Raw genomic sequence first — 18,375 nt, forward strand, 5'->3', positions numbered from 1 at the left:
TGCGTATATTTTATTGATATAAAGGTTGATTATTGAAATAATAATTTATGCCTTTGTGTCAATAAAAATATATATGAATTAATCACTTATGTAGTGACAGCCCGTAATATAGACTTTAATAGAATCAACAGCATTTTTTTCTCAGTGTACGTTTCAGTTTACTTTGGAACCATCCTCAGCAATGCAATTTCAAAATATCAACCCCTTCATGTCCAAGAAAAAATCAGATTAACAGATTTGGTTAATAGACTTGATTTGATTAAACTCTTTAGTGAATATAAATTATAATTGGTTTGATCCAATGTCGAGACAAATTCCTTCTATGTCTTGGGATTACAACATCAAATCTGTTAATCTGATGATGATTTTTTCTTGGACATGAAGGGGTTGATATTTTGAAATTGTATTGCTAAGGATGGTTCCGAAGTGAACTGAAACGTACTATTATTTTTTGGAATAAAGATTCTATTTTCTGGATTAAAGATTTAAGATTGCGTATTAACCACGCTGACTCTCATTCGCCCTGTTTTTTTGGATTTTTTGTTGTTGAATTTGGGAGAGTCCGTAAGAAGATTACATTATTACTATTTCTACAATAACCCATTATCTAAGCTTTAAATCTTAAGCCATAAGAAATTGATCAATTACGCTCAAATATGAGAAGACTAATCGACTCTAATTAGTCATTTTCTTGTGACTTAAGATTTAAAGATTAGGTAATGACTTATTGAAGAAAGCCCATTAAACCAGAACACAGGCCTTTGTATAACACACAATGCATAAAGCATAAGAAAATCAACCAATCAGAGTCTTTTATTACATGAAAAGAAAGGAAATAAAGGACTGGTTCATTTTCTTATGCATTATAGATTATGCGTTATGGAAAACTTTATACTCCCGCCCTTATCTTTGAAACGCGTATTTGTTTACATGTATAGAATTACAATTAAATTGCTTGAATATCTTTTGACAAAACCAACGGATAAGATTGTACATGTAAAGGTCGCTTCACTTTGCCAGGGGCCCAATAATGAAAATAAAAATCAGAGCGTAAGTCGAATATAATGGGAGAGCAACAGAAGCGTAAACGAAACTTGTAGGAAGCGAAAATTGAAACATCAAAATGTAAAAGAAGCGTGAATGCTTCTTTTACATTTCATTGTTCCAATTTTCGCCTTCTAGAAGTTTCGTTTACGCTTCTATTACTCTTCCATTACATTCGATTTACGCTTTGATTTTGATTTTTATCAGGGGGCCCGCAAGCGTATTCCTCAGTTAGTCTTCGGCGTCGGCGGCCCGCTGCATCCGGAGCACGCCCACGGATGCACACGTGACGCGAGATGTACCCGCGCGACGACGCGGTCCGGCGCGGAACGGCGCGCCACCACTGCTGCAGAGCGGTCGTAACGTAGAGAAAGTCAGTCCGACGTTGGCGCCGCAACAGACGTATACGGTGGTAGAACGCGCCTTCCTGTAAAAAGCCACCCTCCTGCCCCCCGATTACCCCACCCACCGAATCGGGGTACCACCCGCGACCGTTCTCTGTCGATTAATCGCGCGGGGGTATAGAGAGGGGGGCAAGAAATAAAAGGAAGATATAAGCGCGGATGTGCCGCGCCAATCGTTCGCGAAGGCAATATTGTTAAAGGATATTTTGGAAGAAGAGGGAAATTGTTCGCGTCCTAAATCCATATCCAGTAGGGGATCGAGATCGATCCTCGGTGTTAATAGAGGGTGTGGACCACGTATCCGCGGGGTTATCAGTGATCAACGAGCGGGTCACCGAGCTCGTAGTGCCTTTTTCCTTTCGTTCTCCGTTTTCCGCGCGAGTACTCCTTCCGGTTGGTACCGTCAGTCCGACCCCTTCCACCCTGCGTGGATATATCAAAGTGACCGAGTAACTCTTCATCTCTCTGCCGAGAGTGTTTATTCTTGTTCCACTCTCGCTGAGATCCCGGCCGCAACATGCTTTCGTCTTCGAAGACTTTCCCGCCGATTCTCGCCGTGGCGCTCGTCATCTGCATCGGTGAGTGTTGCGTTAGAATTAAATCATCTCTTTTTCAAAGAAGTGAAATATTCTATGGAAATCAATATTGACGAGGATCTTCGCGAAATTACGTTACATCAAAATAATGCGCGGTTTGATTTGTGATTTTGAAAATGTGTTAGGGCGTGATAGGTGTGTTTATGAGGTTTAGGGGATGCCCAAAAGTTCGTTCGAAACTGCATACTGTGAGAGGGTTCACGATGTATGTGTGATGTATTTAGGTACCCGCAATAGAACATCACGAAGAATTAGTTTTATTTTCGGATTGTTGACACTGACGCATCATTAATATCTTGTTAAAATGTCCGATATTTTCTAATCAGTATCAACAGTTTTGTAGAATTATAAGCAGTTATAATAAAAATATTCTCGAGAATAACGTCTTAAGCTTTCGATTTATGTTTCTTGTTATAAAATATCAACCACTCGATATTATTAGAAAAAATTATTGTACATTATTTTAATAGCAACTAACCGTAGTCGCCATTTCGCAGAGCCGTCAAGATCACTTAATTAAGTGTTGGCAAGTGTATAATTAAAACGATTTTATGTATCACGTTACACTTCGTTTATCGGAAATGTTATGCTTGACATGGCACATTTAATAATTACTTGCCGTTTAATAAAACTACCGCTATGCATTTTTATATGAGTGCGCTCGCGCAATCGAGAAATTATTAATGACTCAAGGACCATTTTTATTATTGCGAAAAATACAAAAACATTATAACTTTATAAGAACTTGCGAATAAATTCGGTTGTCTTCAATTCAGCTGAAAAGAGCATTCTCTTCTTCTCTCTTCTTTTGCTTCTAATTAATAATGGAAACTTGTTTTAATTAAAGTCACAAGCAAAACATGTTTCCGTTTGTAATAAATATATAATTTTTTGGACATTTCTGTCTACTGGATAGTTTTAAATTAAGGCGGAGCCTCACAGCGTTACATAATTTCTTGCTACACATTTTAACAAGAATGAATAGCGTTTTAGATTCGTTAAAAAAGCGAATTTAAAAAAAAATTGTCATTTATCGATATATTCGCTTTCTCAATAACATTTTTTTTTATTAAATATTTGTGCTTTAATGAAATCAACATACGGTCGGAAATCGTGAAACTAATTAAATTTTCGATTGCCCCCTATAAATAATACACCGTGGATGGACAATGCAAATCGGATTATGGCCGAGTAAATTACTCATCAATGGAATCACAGAAGATAGAGTGTCATATATAGATAAATATGGTTATTACATATGTAAGTAAGAAATTTTTAGTCGACTATCTACCTACTTATATCGACGAAATTTCTTTTTCGACTCAATAATCGTGAAAAATCGGCGGAATTGTTTGTCAATCGCAACTGACGTGATAAAAAGATTACAATTTGTGTTCGTAATAATATTCGGAATTAAATGCTTAATAATTGTATATTTTTTGAGCTGTTTCAACAATTTAAGAATGATTTCGAAATAGGCTTATTAACTCCTCGACACAGACATATTTGGACACGTATTCTGGCGTTTTTCCCTCGTCGATCTATCTCGTACCGAACGATTATGCGCACACAGTTACATGCATATCGATGGGCGTTTTGCGCACGGATTATAGCCCCCTTCCCTCAATGAAATTGGGATTTCGGGAAGGACGTTCTGTGCTATATGCTATATATATATACATATCCGGTATCTAGCGGTCCAATTCCGCAGTAATAGTGTAATCTTGCTGATAAACTGACTTTTCACAAGTAGGTATTACATCTGCTTGCGGCATGTGAGATCCAACGATGATTTATTTCGAAGATCAACATAATTACGCTGTTGGAGTGCAGCGCGAGGAAAGTCGGATATTCTGAGATCGTACAAAATGCTGCGTTGTAATTTCTTCGCGTTTGATAAAGAAGAGGATAAAGGTCAGGATAGATTAAATTATGTTTGCACAGAACTTTTGACGAAGAAGCGATATCGCGGACTGAAATTTTCATGCTAAATTCCAACGTATAACGTTAAAATATTATCAAAAAGGATCAGTTAAAGTTAAAGAATTTAGTACCATAATGATCTAATTAGTTAACCTAGATGCTATCGATGTTAAGTAATACAATATTGCTATTAATATGTAAATTTTACGTATAAGGAAATATTAATCGTAATTAATGTAACATATGGTTTACGTACGTTTTATATGTTTAATGACAAAATATTTATAATCTGGACTTTTATAAACACAAATAAACTAATTATTAACTTGAAAAGAAAGAAAGAAGAAATAAACTATAAAAAATTTAGTATTAAAGTGGTTCTTTAATAAATCGAGTTATCGGTAGAAATGTCTGATTTTTTTATATAATAAAGTTGAAATATTGAAATTGACGTGTGCAAAATTTTACGACAGATTAACGATAAAATAAAAAAGAAAAAAAATGTTAAAAATGTAACCTTTCACATATAGCTTAGTGACAGATAAGGCTCGCAGACGCTTCTTTAACTAACTGTACACAAATCATAAGTCTTAGACTTTTCTCAAAAACAAGATTATAATAGTTTAAAAAATTATAATTTTAAAGGTAATAGATAGACAAAAATGTAATAGATAACGGCTATTTTGAAAAGATATTTACGTGCATAAACATGCATATAAATTTAATCTCGAAAAGTAAACATAATCTTATCTTATTTTTGTTTGATGAAGATGCAGCTCTTGATTTGTTATTATATGTTCTATACTAATTCATTCAGATATACACGTAGTTTTAACATTTCACCCAAATTGTCCAGATATTTGTAATTTTGGGTGGGCTTTGGGGTAAGTTATCCCAAATTTTCGGTACTTTACTAAAGAACCACCTTAAAATAATATAAAGTATATGTAGTCCAGTTATTGTAGACTACATTCTCCATATTATTTTAAGATTGAATTTAACTCCTCATAACGCTTAAATAAAATATATAATAACAAAAAAATAATAATACATAAAACTGCTTAAAATTGAAATCACTTATCACACTCTCTGTTATAATACTTTTTTACTTTATTAAACTGATCTCTTCAGAGATTTTAAACTGATATACGTACAATAGAATTATTTAATTCTTGTTTCCTCTTGTTCTCACGTTTAGAATAGCAGATTGGACCTCCTAATGACCACTAAAGGTATAACTTAGCATTCAATGATCTCATTTACTTGTACGTAAAATTTACATATTGATAACGTTCTAAGATTAAAGCTTTTTTAATTAATTTTAAATTGATTTTGAGATTATATAAGCAAAGAAAGACAAATGTAGCTGATCGCGTAGAATAGACAAACAGTTAATCATCCGGTCTGGATGAGTCGAGGCTATCATAGAGGCAATCACGTAATGGAGGTCCGTTTTTCCGCGGACACATTTAATAAAGCGATGAATATGGAGTCTTTACTCTCTCATGTGCGAATCTCCCATTCCTGGAAGCTGATAATCCGAATGTAGTGTCACCCGCGTTCTGAAGTTCCCTATTCATTGGGAGTAGTAAAGCGATATGGCGTCGTAAGTATACAAGGTGCGCATCCGTCACTTTATTACTTCAAGCGTTCGCGTTGAGGGATTACACAAAAGGGTCCGAGTAAATCTGATCCTAATCCTCGTTGTCGCTCGCAATCGCCGTCCTGGGAGATTCTCGCCAACACGATTGCTTATTTCCCTTGGGTTTTGTATTTGGATAGTACATAATTTGTACCCGCGTACTTTCTTTCTTTTTTTCGGAGGGAATTGAATATCAATATAGTTATATTTTTCATCTTTGACGCTTGGATCTTTCTATATTATTACACAACCGTCGATAGATCTCGAATACACGCCCGCTTGAGTTTAGCTTTTTCGAATCCCAGAAAGGCGGTACATATATAGATCTGTAGTAAAACTGGGATACGTTTGTATCCGATAAAATGTCAAAATGTGGGCTGAGGCTCGGGTTGAGGTTTTACTCGCGGTGTTTACTATTACACGCCTTTGGAAACTTTGTCTTTCCGGTATTGCTTGTGGTTGCAAGCAATCAAAACATCCACGTGGATATTCACGTATCTCAAAGTCAAAAACACGGAGCTTCGAAAAAATAGGTCGGGGAAAATACATGTGACCGAATTGCCGCGACCCGTTTTCTTTATGCCGCGCGTTCGACGCTATTAATTCTGACGAGAAGGTATACACATGATGCACCGAAGATCGATGCAAAATGAAACAAAAAAAAAAACAGAAACCGCGTCGATGACACCAGTTCGTAAGATGACGACTGTAACAAATCCTTGACTTTGGGCCAAAGTTTCGACTGTCCGTCTCCTCCACGCGCACGGTTTGATATCTCGATGTTTACGATTCCTTCCTTGAGAATTAATTGCGGAAGTCATGAAATTATAATTTATAGCGATTCACGTGCCTATCACGCTATACATCACTCTTATCAGGTCCGCTCAGTAAGCAGCTGCATAAACTGACTCATTGCCGTTGTATATCGTGCATATCGTGATTTCTCGTGGTCCATGCATCCGCAGTATTCATATCCATCCGTTCGATAGTGATCCCAAGGTTAGCCTTAACGATTTCGCAATTACTATGCTTCGTTAAAATTTTAATTACTGTGAAATAACATTTTCAGACAGAAATTTGACAATATTTTAAAATTGACGAAACCGAAAATTTATTGAAATTATATTATGGGAAATCACTGAAGAAATATTCTCAACTCAACGAATAATGAATATCAGGTTGTATTGTATTCACGTTTATTAAACTCTTGGTACACAGTGTGGGCGGCTGGATAAAATGCTGTTTCCTGTTGTAAATGTTAATACCGTTTGAGAGACGTTTGTTAATACTATCTTGTCGGGTCTCTAGATGCAATGAGAACAAAGACAAAAGAGAAGAAGCAGCTGTCTCCTTGAAGGCATTCTTGATAATTCTTATAATTTCTTTATATTCGTGACGCTTTGTACTGGTCTTATTTTCAAGAACGTCAACTTCTCAACTATTTATTCGTCAGTATCGACGTTGTCGCAGGAAAAACAGGAAAGAAAAGAAGCAATATAACACTTCCAATGAAACTGGATTAAACGCAGATTCTACTTTCTTACCTTTTACGATGTTTTCTCAGAGCGGACAAACACTTTTGCCTTCCGACGTGGCCGCGTTACCGCGCAAGTTCGATTTTAAATGGCGAACGCCACCGCGTCTCCTCATCCCTTGAAGATATTTGCGTTTTACGACTTGCAAAGTTCCAACCAGTAGAATTCAACTGCGAATCCTTCGATCTCTTCCTGAAGAAGATGAACGATTGGACCGTCCTGCATTGACGTCGGATTTGTGATAGTCTCGGTGACAGCCGTTAATCCTGCGGTGGAATTCACGAATGTCAGCGTCGTTGTCGGCGAGGGAAATCGGGCCACTGTTCGGTGAAATTAGAACATCATCGCCATAACATAGCTACAATCCGACATCTGGCTATCGGACAGTCGACGACATGACTTATTATCACCGAGAGCCCCAAAGTTACCTCATAATTTAGCTATACGTCGGTTATCTCGTTATTTGTCAATGTAAACAGTTAAAGTGGGAGAAATTTAGACTTAACTACTGACATATGGAATTTGCTTAAAAGAAGATACTTCTCAGCATTTCCATCGCTTGTTTTCGAGCATCAAATGAATCGCGTTCACTTCCGCCCACCAAACAAACGCTCGTTCATTTTCACGACTCTCGTTTATCTAGGAAAGCAAGATATTCTTCTTTTTCTTCTCTTCAAGCGACTCAAAAGAAACAGCAAAAATCAGTCTCAGAGAATACTATCTTGTTAATAGAAGAAATAAATAAATCGCGAAATCGAGCTTTGTTTACAAATGTACCATGTCGTCGATGCAAATGGTACAACGCGAAACAATGGATCGGTCTCGAATTTGAATCGAAGATCATGAAAGTGAAGTGAATGCAAAAAGAGAGGAACACGACCGTTTGCGAGCACAATTGAATGTCTTTTTAGTCTTTTTATTTACGAGTTAGACATGCAGTCATTTTCCGTATACAAAGAGCGAATATGCCATGGCTTTTAGAGAAGCATTTAGATGAGCTCATCTACGGCGAATATAAATTTAACCTGACTATTTGGCAGGTACGAAAGGCCCAGCGCTCCCGAAGGTGTTCCATAATCATGAGTTTGTCGAGCCCTCGATATTCATATATCGACATCTATTTTCGTGACACTTTGTCGGCTCACGTAAAATAACAGGTTCGATCGTGGTCATATATGCATTCTATCATCATACGTGTTTGCTATTGTAATCCTGTCGATGACGCCGTCGGTTCCCGATGACGTAAGGACATGCATTTGTATAGCCTCAACAAAGCGTAACCTAATAATAATCGAGTAATTTCATATTTTTATTAATATAAAAAATAAATATAAAAAAATAATATCCTATACATATAAAACCAGTTAGAGTCACGTTGCTGTAACTTACAGTGCATATATATTATGTCACTTATTTGTTGCAACGACATAACTCAATAATTGTCATTTTAAAGTTGCTTACAGAAAAAGAACGGAAATATAAAGAAAAAAAAAACACTCCAAAGGACATATTTTTATTCCTTTAATATCAGTTGTTAGAAAAAAAAACATACTCTAAAATTATTATATTAAATGAGTGCAAAAATTCGTGTCCAATTTATTATTCAAAATTCAAACAGTTACTATTTTTGTTAAAAAAATAAAATAAAATAAAATCTAAATCTTACTTTAGCTGATGAGAGAATTTAAGAATCTGTTAAATTGTGATGGTTTTGATGGAGTTACGAGCAATCAAAATCAAAATATTCTTTTTATTTAATTCGTAACAACTCAGTAATGAAAAATCGTATGGACATGTTTTAAAAACGATTTTATAGGGAAAACTTTAAGTTTTTACATTAGAAATTAAAAAAGTTTTGCAAATTTTTCTTGGACATGTGACAGGCCCACAAAGTGAAGGAAAAATTTCCCGATTCGTTTAACTCGTAGTTTTCTATATGTAAAAATTACAAAACTCACATAAATTCAAAAAATATAGCAACCATTCAAAAGTAGAAAAATTTCAAGCTTTAAAACCTTTTAAAATTTAAATTTTGTTTATTTTTAACAAAATTGCGGCTGTTTGAACTTTGAATAATAAATCGGGAATTTTTGCACTCACGCAATACATTTAAAAATTAATATTACAAAATTTCAACGATTCAAAAATATTAAATTCATTTTCTGGAAAACTTTGTTTTTTGAGTTTGTCGTTATTTTAGCAAATAAGCCATATGCAAATATTTGAAATATTTAGTTATTTAGGTGGATTAAAAATTGCTATATTAAATTTAATAAATTGCATCAAGCGAGCTGTTATATAAAACTTTCGAACGTATTAATCTTCAAAATGCTGCGGCGAATATTTCGTTTGAAAGATCAACCGCGCGTTAAAAAGTATAGCCTCCGCTGACGTATCGACAAATCGCATACACGGCTTAAAACTTCACGGCAAGCCGGAAGTAATGCATCGAGACGAAGAGTTCAATTCCGCCTGGAACGCCCGCGACCTAGTTCAAATGTAGACCGCTGTCATACAATGTTCCTCACAATACCCACTCTTCGCGTGCAGCTCTTTTTACTTGTGAATTTTTCAAGTATATCTTTTAGAGTAATGTGTGCTAAACGTATTGAGCATACCACTCACGGAAATATCGAAAGGCGAACTTTTCTCACTTGCTTTTTGTATTTACCTCAAAATAGTGTTCTTTAAAATTCTCTTAACCAAATAGCACAGCTGTTGATGAAATAACTTACATTAGAGGCGCGATCGTACTACGCTGAAACAAGCTCGCGATTGAATTGCTCCCGACTCTCGAAACGATTTGAAGATATTTCCCTGCAAGCGGAACGGCTAAATAGACGAAACTGGAAAATCAAGCACGTAGTTTCGGCTTTACGTCACGATGGTAGTTCGATACTGACCTATTAGCTTAAAGTAATTTCCGTTTAATTTTAGAGCTCACGAGCTCCAAGACTTCGATGTGCGTACGCGCTACGAAAGTCCTGATAAAGCTTTCGACCTTCGCGTTTGTCATTTTCGCGCCGTTTAGCCTTCTCTCTCCTTCTCTCTCTCTCTCTCTCTCTCTCTCTCTCTCTCTCTCTCTCCCTCTGTCTGTCTTCCTCCCTCTCTTTGCTCTCTCTCTTCCTCAATCTCGACACTCTCTCGAGCTGTCCCCTTGGTGGCCATATGCCGCTTAATGAGTCTTTAATATCGTGCAGCTGAATCTAGTAATGCTTGGATAATGAGCCGTATTTTGGCAATGTTTCAGAGGTATAGCAATTGCGAGAGTGTTGAAGACACTTGATTTGATTGATTATAGGGAAGCTTAAGAACCTTAACAGCTCTGTAATATTGATTTTGTAAAAACATAGGTAACTATATGTAGCTCAAACTGAAATAAAGTAAAATAGTAATATTAGTGATTCGAAAAATAAATATAAGTAAAATGTCTATAACGCGATAGGTACAACTTGCAATTAATTGAGATGTACTTATCAAACAAAATTAAAGTAAACGCAAATGTTTATCGGAACGTCTTGAGTTGTTGCTTCAGTTCTTGCCGTCTCTTCAATCACAAATGGCGCCAATAATGATAATTAAAATACTAGAAATCAAAAGCAAAGAGAGATTAGATATTAGATAGATACCTAGATATTTATGAAGCGTTAATATGTAACTCAAGAGAGGTATATTATGGAGAGAGATATATTATGGAAATTAAATGTTAAGAACTTGGCATTCCTTTCATGGCACAAATGGCGTATTTGGCATGAAGATTAGGCGTTTGTGATGTAAAGCGTAATGAGAGGAAGTGTATCACCGTGATATTTAAATTTTAAGATAAATTTAACATCTCGGACTCTTGGTATTCGACTTTCATTCGTCTCTCTTATCTCAAATGCAAAAGCTATTTACAATGACACGTAATATCTTGAGACTCCGCGAAATTATTGCAGAGATATCCCGGGACGTGACCCTTTAGCGATAGGAGATTTCGTGCAAAAGGTGGACGACAATAATTTATCGTGTTACTCACAGTGCACGTAACGAAGGTATGGAGGAGCCATGATGCGTTCGAGGCGAGGGTTGCAATGAAAGAGCTGCATTCTCGTGGCGACCCTTCTCAACCTCCATCACATCGCCGCTCTCACCCAGTCCCATCTCGCCCACGACCCCACTTCCAGCAGGTCGAAAACTTGATAAAACTTCCGGGCGAGAATTTCAGATACTTCTCGCGGTACCACACGGCGCGATCTTTTTGTTGTCGCATCTTTTCCCGGGGCAGCCATTTTTCTCCGCAACAACGTTGTCCTACTTGTCAACACTGTAAGATGCTATTTTGCACGTCGAAACGGCGTAAAATTGGAAAATAATGCTTCCTGCTGTCGCTTACTGACGTACAACAGATTTTCGGATTAAAGGTACCGAGTTTCTCTGAATAGGGCTTGTTTCGCGGTTTCTTGCTTTCTGACAATACGATACCTATCACTGGACTATAAACATCCATAATGCTAATTTCTCATTAAACGCATTATAGCTTCTATTAGATTCAATGAATCTTAAATACAAATATTGGGAATTGTCGAAATATAAAAATTTATTTAAGATATGAGATTAATAAATAATATACATTTGTCTATATATAAACAGTATATAGAATAAAATATAAATTTTTTCTAATTAATAATGCACCTGAAAATACTTAAGAATAAACAATTTGCGTAAATAACGTAGAGTAATTAAATTCTGTTTAATTAGTTTTATTTTCTCGTCGTCCGAGCTTGTACCACTTAATAAACAATTTTTAATTCTCGTAAGATCCATCTATTCTGAAGATCAGCTACCATCGTTACCATCGTTTATACAGAAAATATAATTTGCAGCATTAATATATAACGTAAAACGAAAACTATCAACTAAAAATAAAATGTAACACAAATATGTAAAATATAATATAGAACAATGTACAGAATTATAAATACAAATTTTCTTTAATTAAAAAATTGCGTAAAAAGCAAATGTGTATGCCTTTTAAGTAATTTTTTCATTAAAAAAAATTTAATTCTGTATATACACTGTTATGTATGTGTTATATTTTACTTTCAATAGGCAGTTTCCATTTTTACATTGTTATTAATGCTATATAACCATTACCTTCTATATAAACGACGATAACGATGGTTTGAATGGTCTTTATGATTATTTTAAAAGTCACTATATACTTCCCATGCTGGATACTGATTGGATTTTATTGACGGAATTTCGTGAAAATCGGAGAAATATTTTCGCGAATTTTTTTCTAGATGTATATTTTCTGGCTATAATCGAACGATTACTATTTATTGTCAATGTAACGATTTCTCTTTAATTATACGGGCGTTAATACACATCACGTTTTTTGACGAATTTGATATTTTCGTGATACTAGTGTCGAATGAAGAACGTGTGCCAGCAGTGTTTATTGCATTACAGGTGAACATAAGCTTCACGAAAGCGTATATGCATCTCGCGAAGGTAAAGCCTTAATTTAGAGCCCACGGGGGCGCAATAAGTTACGACGTTCCTCGTCGTTCGTGCAAATTCTTGTAAGTTAATTTCTACTGCGTCAACCTCGTCTGTTTGACGTTCATTTTATATTGGTTTTCTGTCTTGTGCTGAGTATAGGACGTTGCGTGACTCACGTAATAATTCGATCAAACGGCATCGTTAGCAACTGTACAGTTGCATATTGCGCACGTTAACATTTATTTATCAATCCCGCGAGATTCATTCGCCGAATTAATTTCGCTTGATACTCTGGACATATATAAGTGAATTTTGAAGAGTATCATTTTTTTTCCCCGGGATCGAATTCGCGTGAGCTGCAGCTCGAGAATATTCAACAGAGGAAATTTGCATAATATATATTTCATACAATTTTATATGCAATTTATGATTTATTTGAAAGTTAATGAGACTTATAAATAATACAACAGATATAAAGGTTATGCGTTTAATACAACAGATAATTAAAATACAAAAGTATGTTTGATATATGAATGTTATTTCTCTCTGAAGCCTTTTTATTCAACGACGGAAGCGAGAAATATGGTAGAGGGGAAAAAACGATGGATGGCGAATATAATCGTATGACTCATTGTATCCGCCTCTTGCGTATCACGCTGCTCCGAAAACTTATTTTCGGCTATTCCCACTTTGGGGAACTCCATTTTCTTCGCTCCTTCCTTCCGCCCATGCATTCCTGTCCGCCGTCTAATCCTTTCTTCCGCTCGTTTCGCGGATTAAAAATTCGTCTGCGATTTATCGTCGGCACCCCGGGCATTTGTCAAAATGATTTACGAGCCGCGTTCGCTCGTGAATGTTAACGACCGTCCCTGATGGTGGTTCCATTTGATTTCTTACGTGTCGAACTTCGTGTCGCAACGGAGAGAAAAACGGGACGCTTCTCCGGCCGCCGAGAAACGGCAAACGTGTGACACGATACGAACGATCTTCGAATACACACGATCGCGAAACGAATGATGGGACGCGATTTCACGAAAGAGATTCTCAATAGGAGGTATACGTCGCTTCCGGTCGCTTTACATGCATCTTTCAAATTTATCTGAGAAAACCGCCGATGCATGGAAGCTATAAGATAAATATTGATAGAAACGGCCTCCGTTAAATCGTGTCTTGAATCTTCAAAATCTCGATACTTTTACCATAAATCGAACTACATTGAGAGAAAAGTTTTTGGTATATATATATTTGTGACTATATATATAATTACATGTTATCATATAAAATACACACTGAAAAAAGAAAGCTGCCGTAACTAAAAACTATGTGATAACTAAATGGTAGGTGCAAAAATATGGATAGCTAAAATATAGGTATCATAGCTAATGTCTTAGTTGTGTAATAACAGCAAACCATTTTTCACCATAGTTTATAAACTTATAGTTACAACAGCAAATATATTTTAATAAACCAAGATTAGCTCCGACAGAAAAATTTTTTTTCCATATAGTTGTCCAAAATATGATTATAAAATTATAAATTATAGTTAAATGATTAGTAATCGCAATTGTTGTTATGATAATAATGATTACAATTTGTAGGAATACCGGATATTGGATATACGAAAAGAATGTAACACCGATATTTGGCTGAATATTCGATAGGACAATTATCTGGCCGGATACTTTCCTGGATATCCCGTCATCCTACAAATTCCTCAAAATTCAAAAAAGGAGAAGCAAGGAAAAAATAGCGATATAATTAACTAGTTGTGTAATAATTAATTAGCTGTGGAGCAGGGTTGTTTGTAATACAGTTTCAACAATGCTTAGTAATCAAAGTTTAATGTTAATAAATTTTTCATAATCGGCAATAACATTTCAGCATTTTCTGATAACAATCTGTTTCATAATTATGAGCATAAACTGATTTTCTTGCGCTGAAAAGTCTTTCCGAATGCATGGAAGACGATGGAGTACCTACTCGAGTATTTTGAGACCAAAGTTTTCAGACTGGGATATTCTTTTTCATTATCAATGTTTACTCTTCAAATGGTTCCATAAAGATTTAGTAGAGAATAATTGATGTGTTTTCCCTCTTACAATTTCCTTTTTCCACGTAAAATCACAACATTCAATTTTTTGTCATCATTACTACATATTTAAAAAAATTTCCATTCGTATTTTAAAAAATTCCATAATTATTCTTGTGCCATATTTTATGATTTAACTCTTAATTGGTCATAAAATTTATGATATTTTCTCAGAGTATTTACACAGTTACATCACGTTACAGCAGTTTTTAGGTTACACTCTTTTTAACAGTGAGCTATTAGCATTATTATTGCATCATTCTATATATCCTATTCTTAATTATTTTAGGTTTAATGAATGATAAAGATAGAATAACACAATAGCGCTGATGCTGTTGATATTGCACTTCCCACATGCAGCCTGAGCCAAATTTCTTGCACAGTTTATCTTTTTTTTATCTCCCCAACGTGAAAAGAAGGAAGATAAATTGTACAAGAAGTTCAGTTAAAAAGAATAGAGTTCTGCATCAATGTGACGTAAACTTTCAATAAAAAATTTCAGCCGTATATATATATATATATATATTATCGGATTAATAATGATATCCAATCGGATAATAAAAAAGTACCAGATAATACTGGATAACGGATATTTTTCCAGATATCCAGTGCATCCCTAATAATTATTGTCATTATCGGTGCCAATTATACTTATATATCTATTGATATAATTATATATATAGTTATTATTAACATTATAGCAGTAATTATATGCCATAATTATGGCACCATGTAATTATAGTCGTAAATTCCAGAAATTTTTTAACGTAAAAGAGGATCTACAAAAACTTCTTTCTCAAGAGAAAGCTTGTTCACTCCCGACCACAGATATACTTGCGGCACGAACAAGAAGAGAATTAGATAAAATGCAAAAGATTATTTTGCTTGATTTATTTAATGTGACTAAAATGCTTAGACGTTGAACTATATTTTATCTGAATGACTTTGTTCCATACGCAAGACGAGGAGAGAGCACTGGGATGACTTGTCAGAACAGCGCTGTGAATTCTCATAAAACGTTTTCACGAAAATGTCAGCGCAGATTACCTCGTCATTTTCCAGATAAAAATGCAATCGCGACCAGGCAATCGAGCCCCCGTTCTCTGTCGTGGCCTTTGCGAACTACCGAGATCTTTGATTCCGAGAACTCTCCTCTACATTACTGCTCTATGGTAATTAATTAAAATGTCAGTCCACGTAAACCTGCTAGAATGTCAATTTGCGTTTGACTCACTCGTTCAATCTTTCATGAAAATCGTTGATCATGTAAATGAACATACAAGCCGAAGCAGAAGCGGATTATAAATTGAAATAATAAAATGTATAGTGTATTTTACACAAATTTTCTTCATTCTGCGTTATACTGACAGCACAAAATTGACATATATTTCATGAAAGACACAGTACTTTAATATGCACTTTTTATTTGCATTTCGTTATGTTCAACGTAAAATGTAGAGTAGCTTACTGCAAGTATCCCTGTACTTATGACACAGCTACATTTTAAAACTTCGGTTGTAAGTCAAATAGTAATCTATAAAGTAATAACAACAATCTATTGTACAATAATATAATAATAATAATTTATCATAAATCAAACAATAATTATATAATGCTAATCCATTGTGTATTCTTTCTTTCTCCTTTAGTAATAATATTATGTATTGCTACTTGCTAGTCATTATGAATATAAAAATAATTACAAGATTTTATAAAAAGGTAAAAATTAATGCTTGTTTCTACTAAGAGATTAATTTTAATCTTGGTTTAATTTATTCTTCATCTTTTTCTAATTCTTAGCGCATTATATCAGTCATATGTTCAAAAATTAGTAAATCGAAGTAGTCGTAAGATCGTAGAGGAATATCTGTATATAATTTGATGCGCGAGGCTTTAGGGCCGTAGCAGAAAGACTTACTTATAATCTTGAGACAGTGTCTTAGGACTTACGTCTTATGTCTTTAATAACGCACCAGAATTGTCTTATGTCTTAAAGGCATTTCGTATTTATACACCTTTAAGACATAAGTCATAAGATAGTTCTTGTACGTTAATAAAGACATAAGACATTAAGTCATAAGACATTGTCTTAAGATTACATGTCAGCTTTCTGCTAAGGCTCTAAGTTTCGTTATTTATTTTTATTTTGCTGTTAGACATTGGACACTCATTCGGAAGGTGCGACTTGTGCTGTGAAATGGGGAAGGTCGAGGGGGAAGCCTTCGAGTAATTTCCAGTCGGATCACATGGCTACGCTTGCGAGCTCGTATTAATAACGTCTTTGTGGTCGGCGGTTTCTTCCAGCCCTTTTCTCACCCCAGCATCATCTAGAGCGTTGTGTGTTGGGGTTTGACCCGTTTGCTCATAAATCCACGATGCGCGCCGTGAACCATGTTCCATGGTTGAAATTTCAATGAATACTAAAGTTAAACAAAACCATACGTGTGTGGTACACCTACACATGATAGGTCCGCACGCTTTACGTGTACGGTACTGTCTCGCTTTTCCCTTTTTTTTGGATCTGCCGAATAAAATGGATATTCGTATGTAAGCTGAATTAAATTCCTAACATTTTCCATCAACTCCGGCTCTCGTGCTATTCTCATCGACGCTATTCTCCAACGATGAAAACCGTTCAGAAACCGTTCGAGAAACCGTGCGCTCATCGATATCGGTCATCAATATTGTCCATGCAGATGCTTCCAAGTGTCTACGCATAAGGACGAGGGACAGGTTTTTCCCTGCTTTCCTGCATCTCTCTCGTAATTTCTAGCAAGCTCACGAACACACGTCAATAATTTCCTTTGTGTAGACGCGCGAGCGATTTCTTTCGCGTAGATCCCGCTAAAGTTCCCGCGAGTCCCGCGAGCGTAAAAGCGACGCGGTCATCACATGACATTAACGCTTCACCAAAGGTGAACCTTGACATCTTTGCAGCGTCGATGTGACAGCGACGTTCTGTTCGGAAGAGCGAGAATTTCGTCCCGGGAAGAAAACTACGCAAAGTTGTGTCATCCGGCCGGCAACTCGGAACTCGGAAGCTTCATTGCAGTATAGGGATAGATAGAGAAAGAGAGAGCCGGAGACAGCTTGAATCGATTAATCGATGCCACCGTGACTATTTATGGCAAGATCGGGATAAGAAGTATCCGTGCATTGTCGATGGCATTCATTTTTTATTCGCGTCAAAAATGTAATAGCTTCGCAAACACACAACATAATAAATCCACGTAGATCATCTCGGGCAGATCATCTGATTGATCATGTCTTGATACACAATTCAGTTATTTATGTCCTATGCATTTATTCATTTAAGATAGGAAATTACTTTTTAAAATATTACGGTAGAAAAATGTGAAGTAATATGGGCTAGAATTTTAGTAAATTTTATGAAATTGATAGGTCCATATAGGATTAGATGCCCACTTGTGTAAAGTTTTCTGTACTTTTTTGATAAATGATCGATGTATGCTGTAAGATATTCTTTATGTTTAAATCTATATAAATTACCATACACCTAAATAGAATTTATTTTATCAACGAGTTTTGCCTTAGCGCTGACAAAATTTATTGCGCAATAAAAAAATACACGTGTATAAAGTTCTCAGAGTTGTTTGTATTTATCAGTTTTGATGAATGGTATGATTTACTTTCT

General features: G+C 35.5%; 1 protein-coding gene across 1 annotated transcript in view; it reads left to right on the plus strand.

The window, feature by feature from the left end:
* Window positions 1–1,319: 1,319 nt before the first annotated feature.
* Window positions 1,320–18,375, plus strand: part of LOC108758406 (uncharacterized) — an 86,982-nt gene continuing 69,926 nt past the window's right edge. The window contains exon 1 of the mRNA XM_018503364.1: window positions 1,320–2,026. Within this exon, the coding sequence (XP_018358866.1) occupies window positions 1,966–2,026 (61 nt within the window). The 5' untranslated portion in view covers window positions 1,320–1,965. The remainder of the gene's footprint in view (window positions 2,027–18,375) is intronic.

The sequence above is a fragment of the Trachymyrmex cornetzi genome, unplaced genomic scaffold (genome assembly GCF_001594075.2).
Source record: "Trachymyrmex cornetzi isolate Tcor2-1 unplaced genomic scaffold, Tcor1.1 scaffold156, whole genome shotgun sequence".
Classification (NCBI taxonomy): Eukaryota; Metazoa; Arthropoda; class Insecta; order Hymenoptera; family Formicidae; genus Trachymyrmex; species Trachymyrmex cornetzi.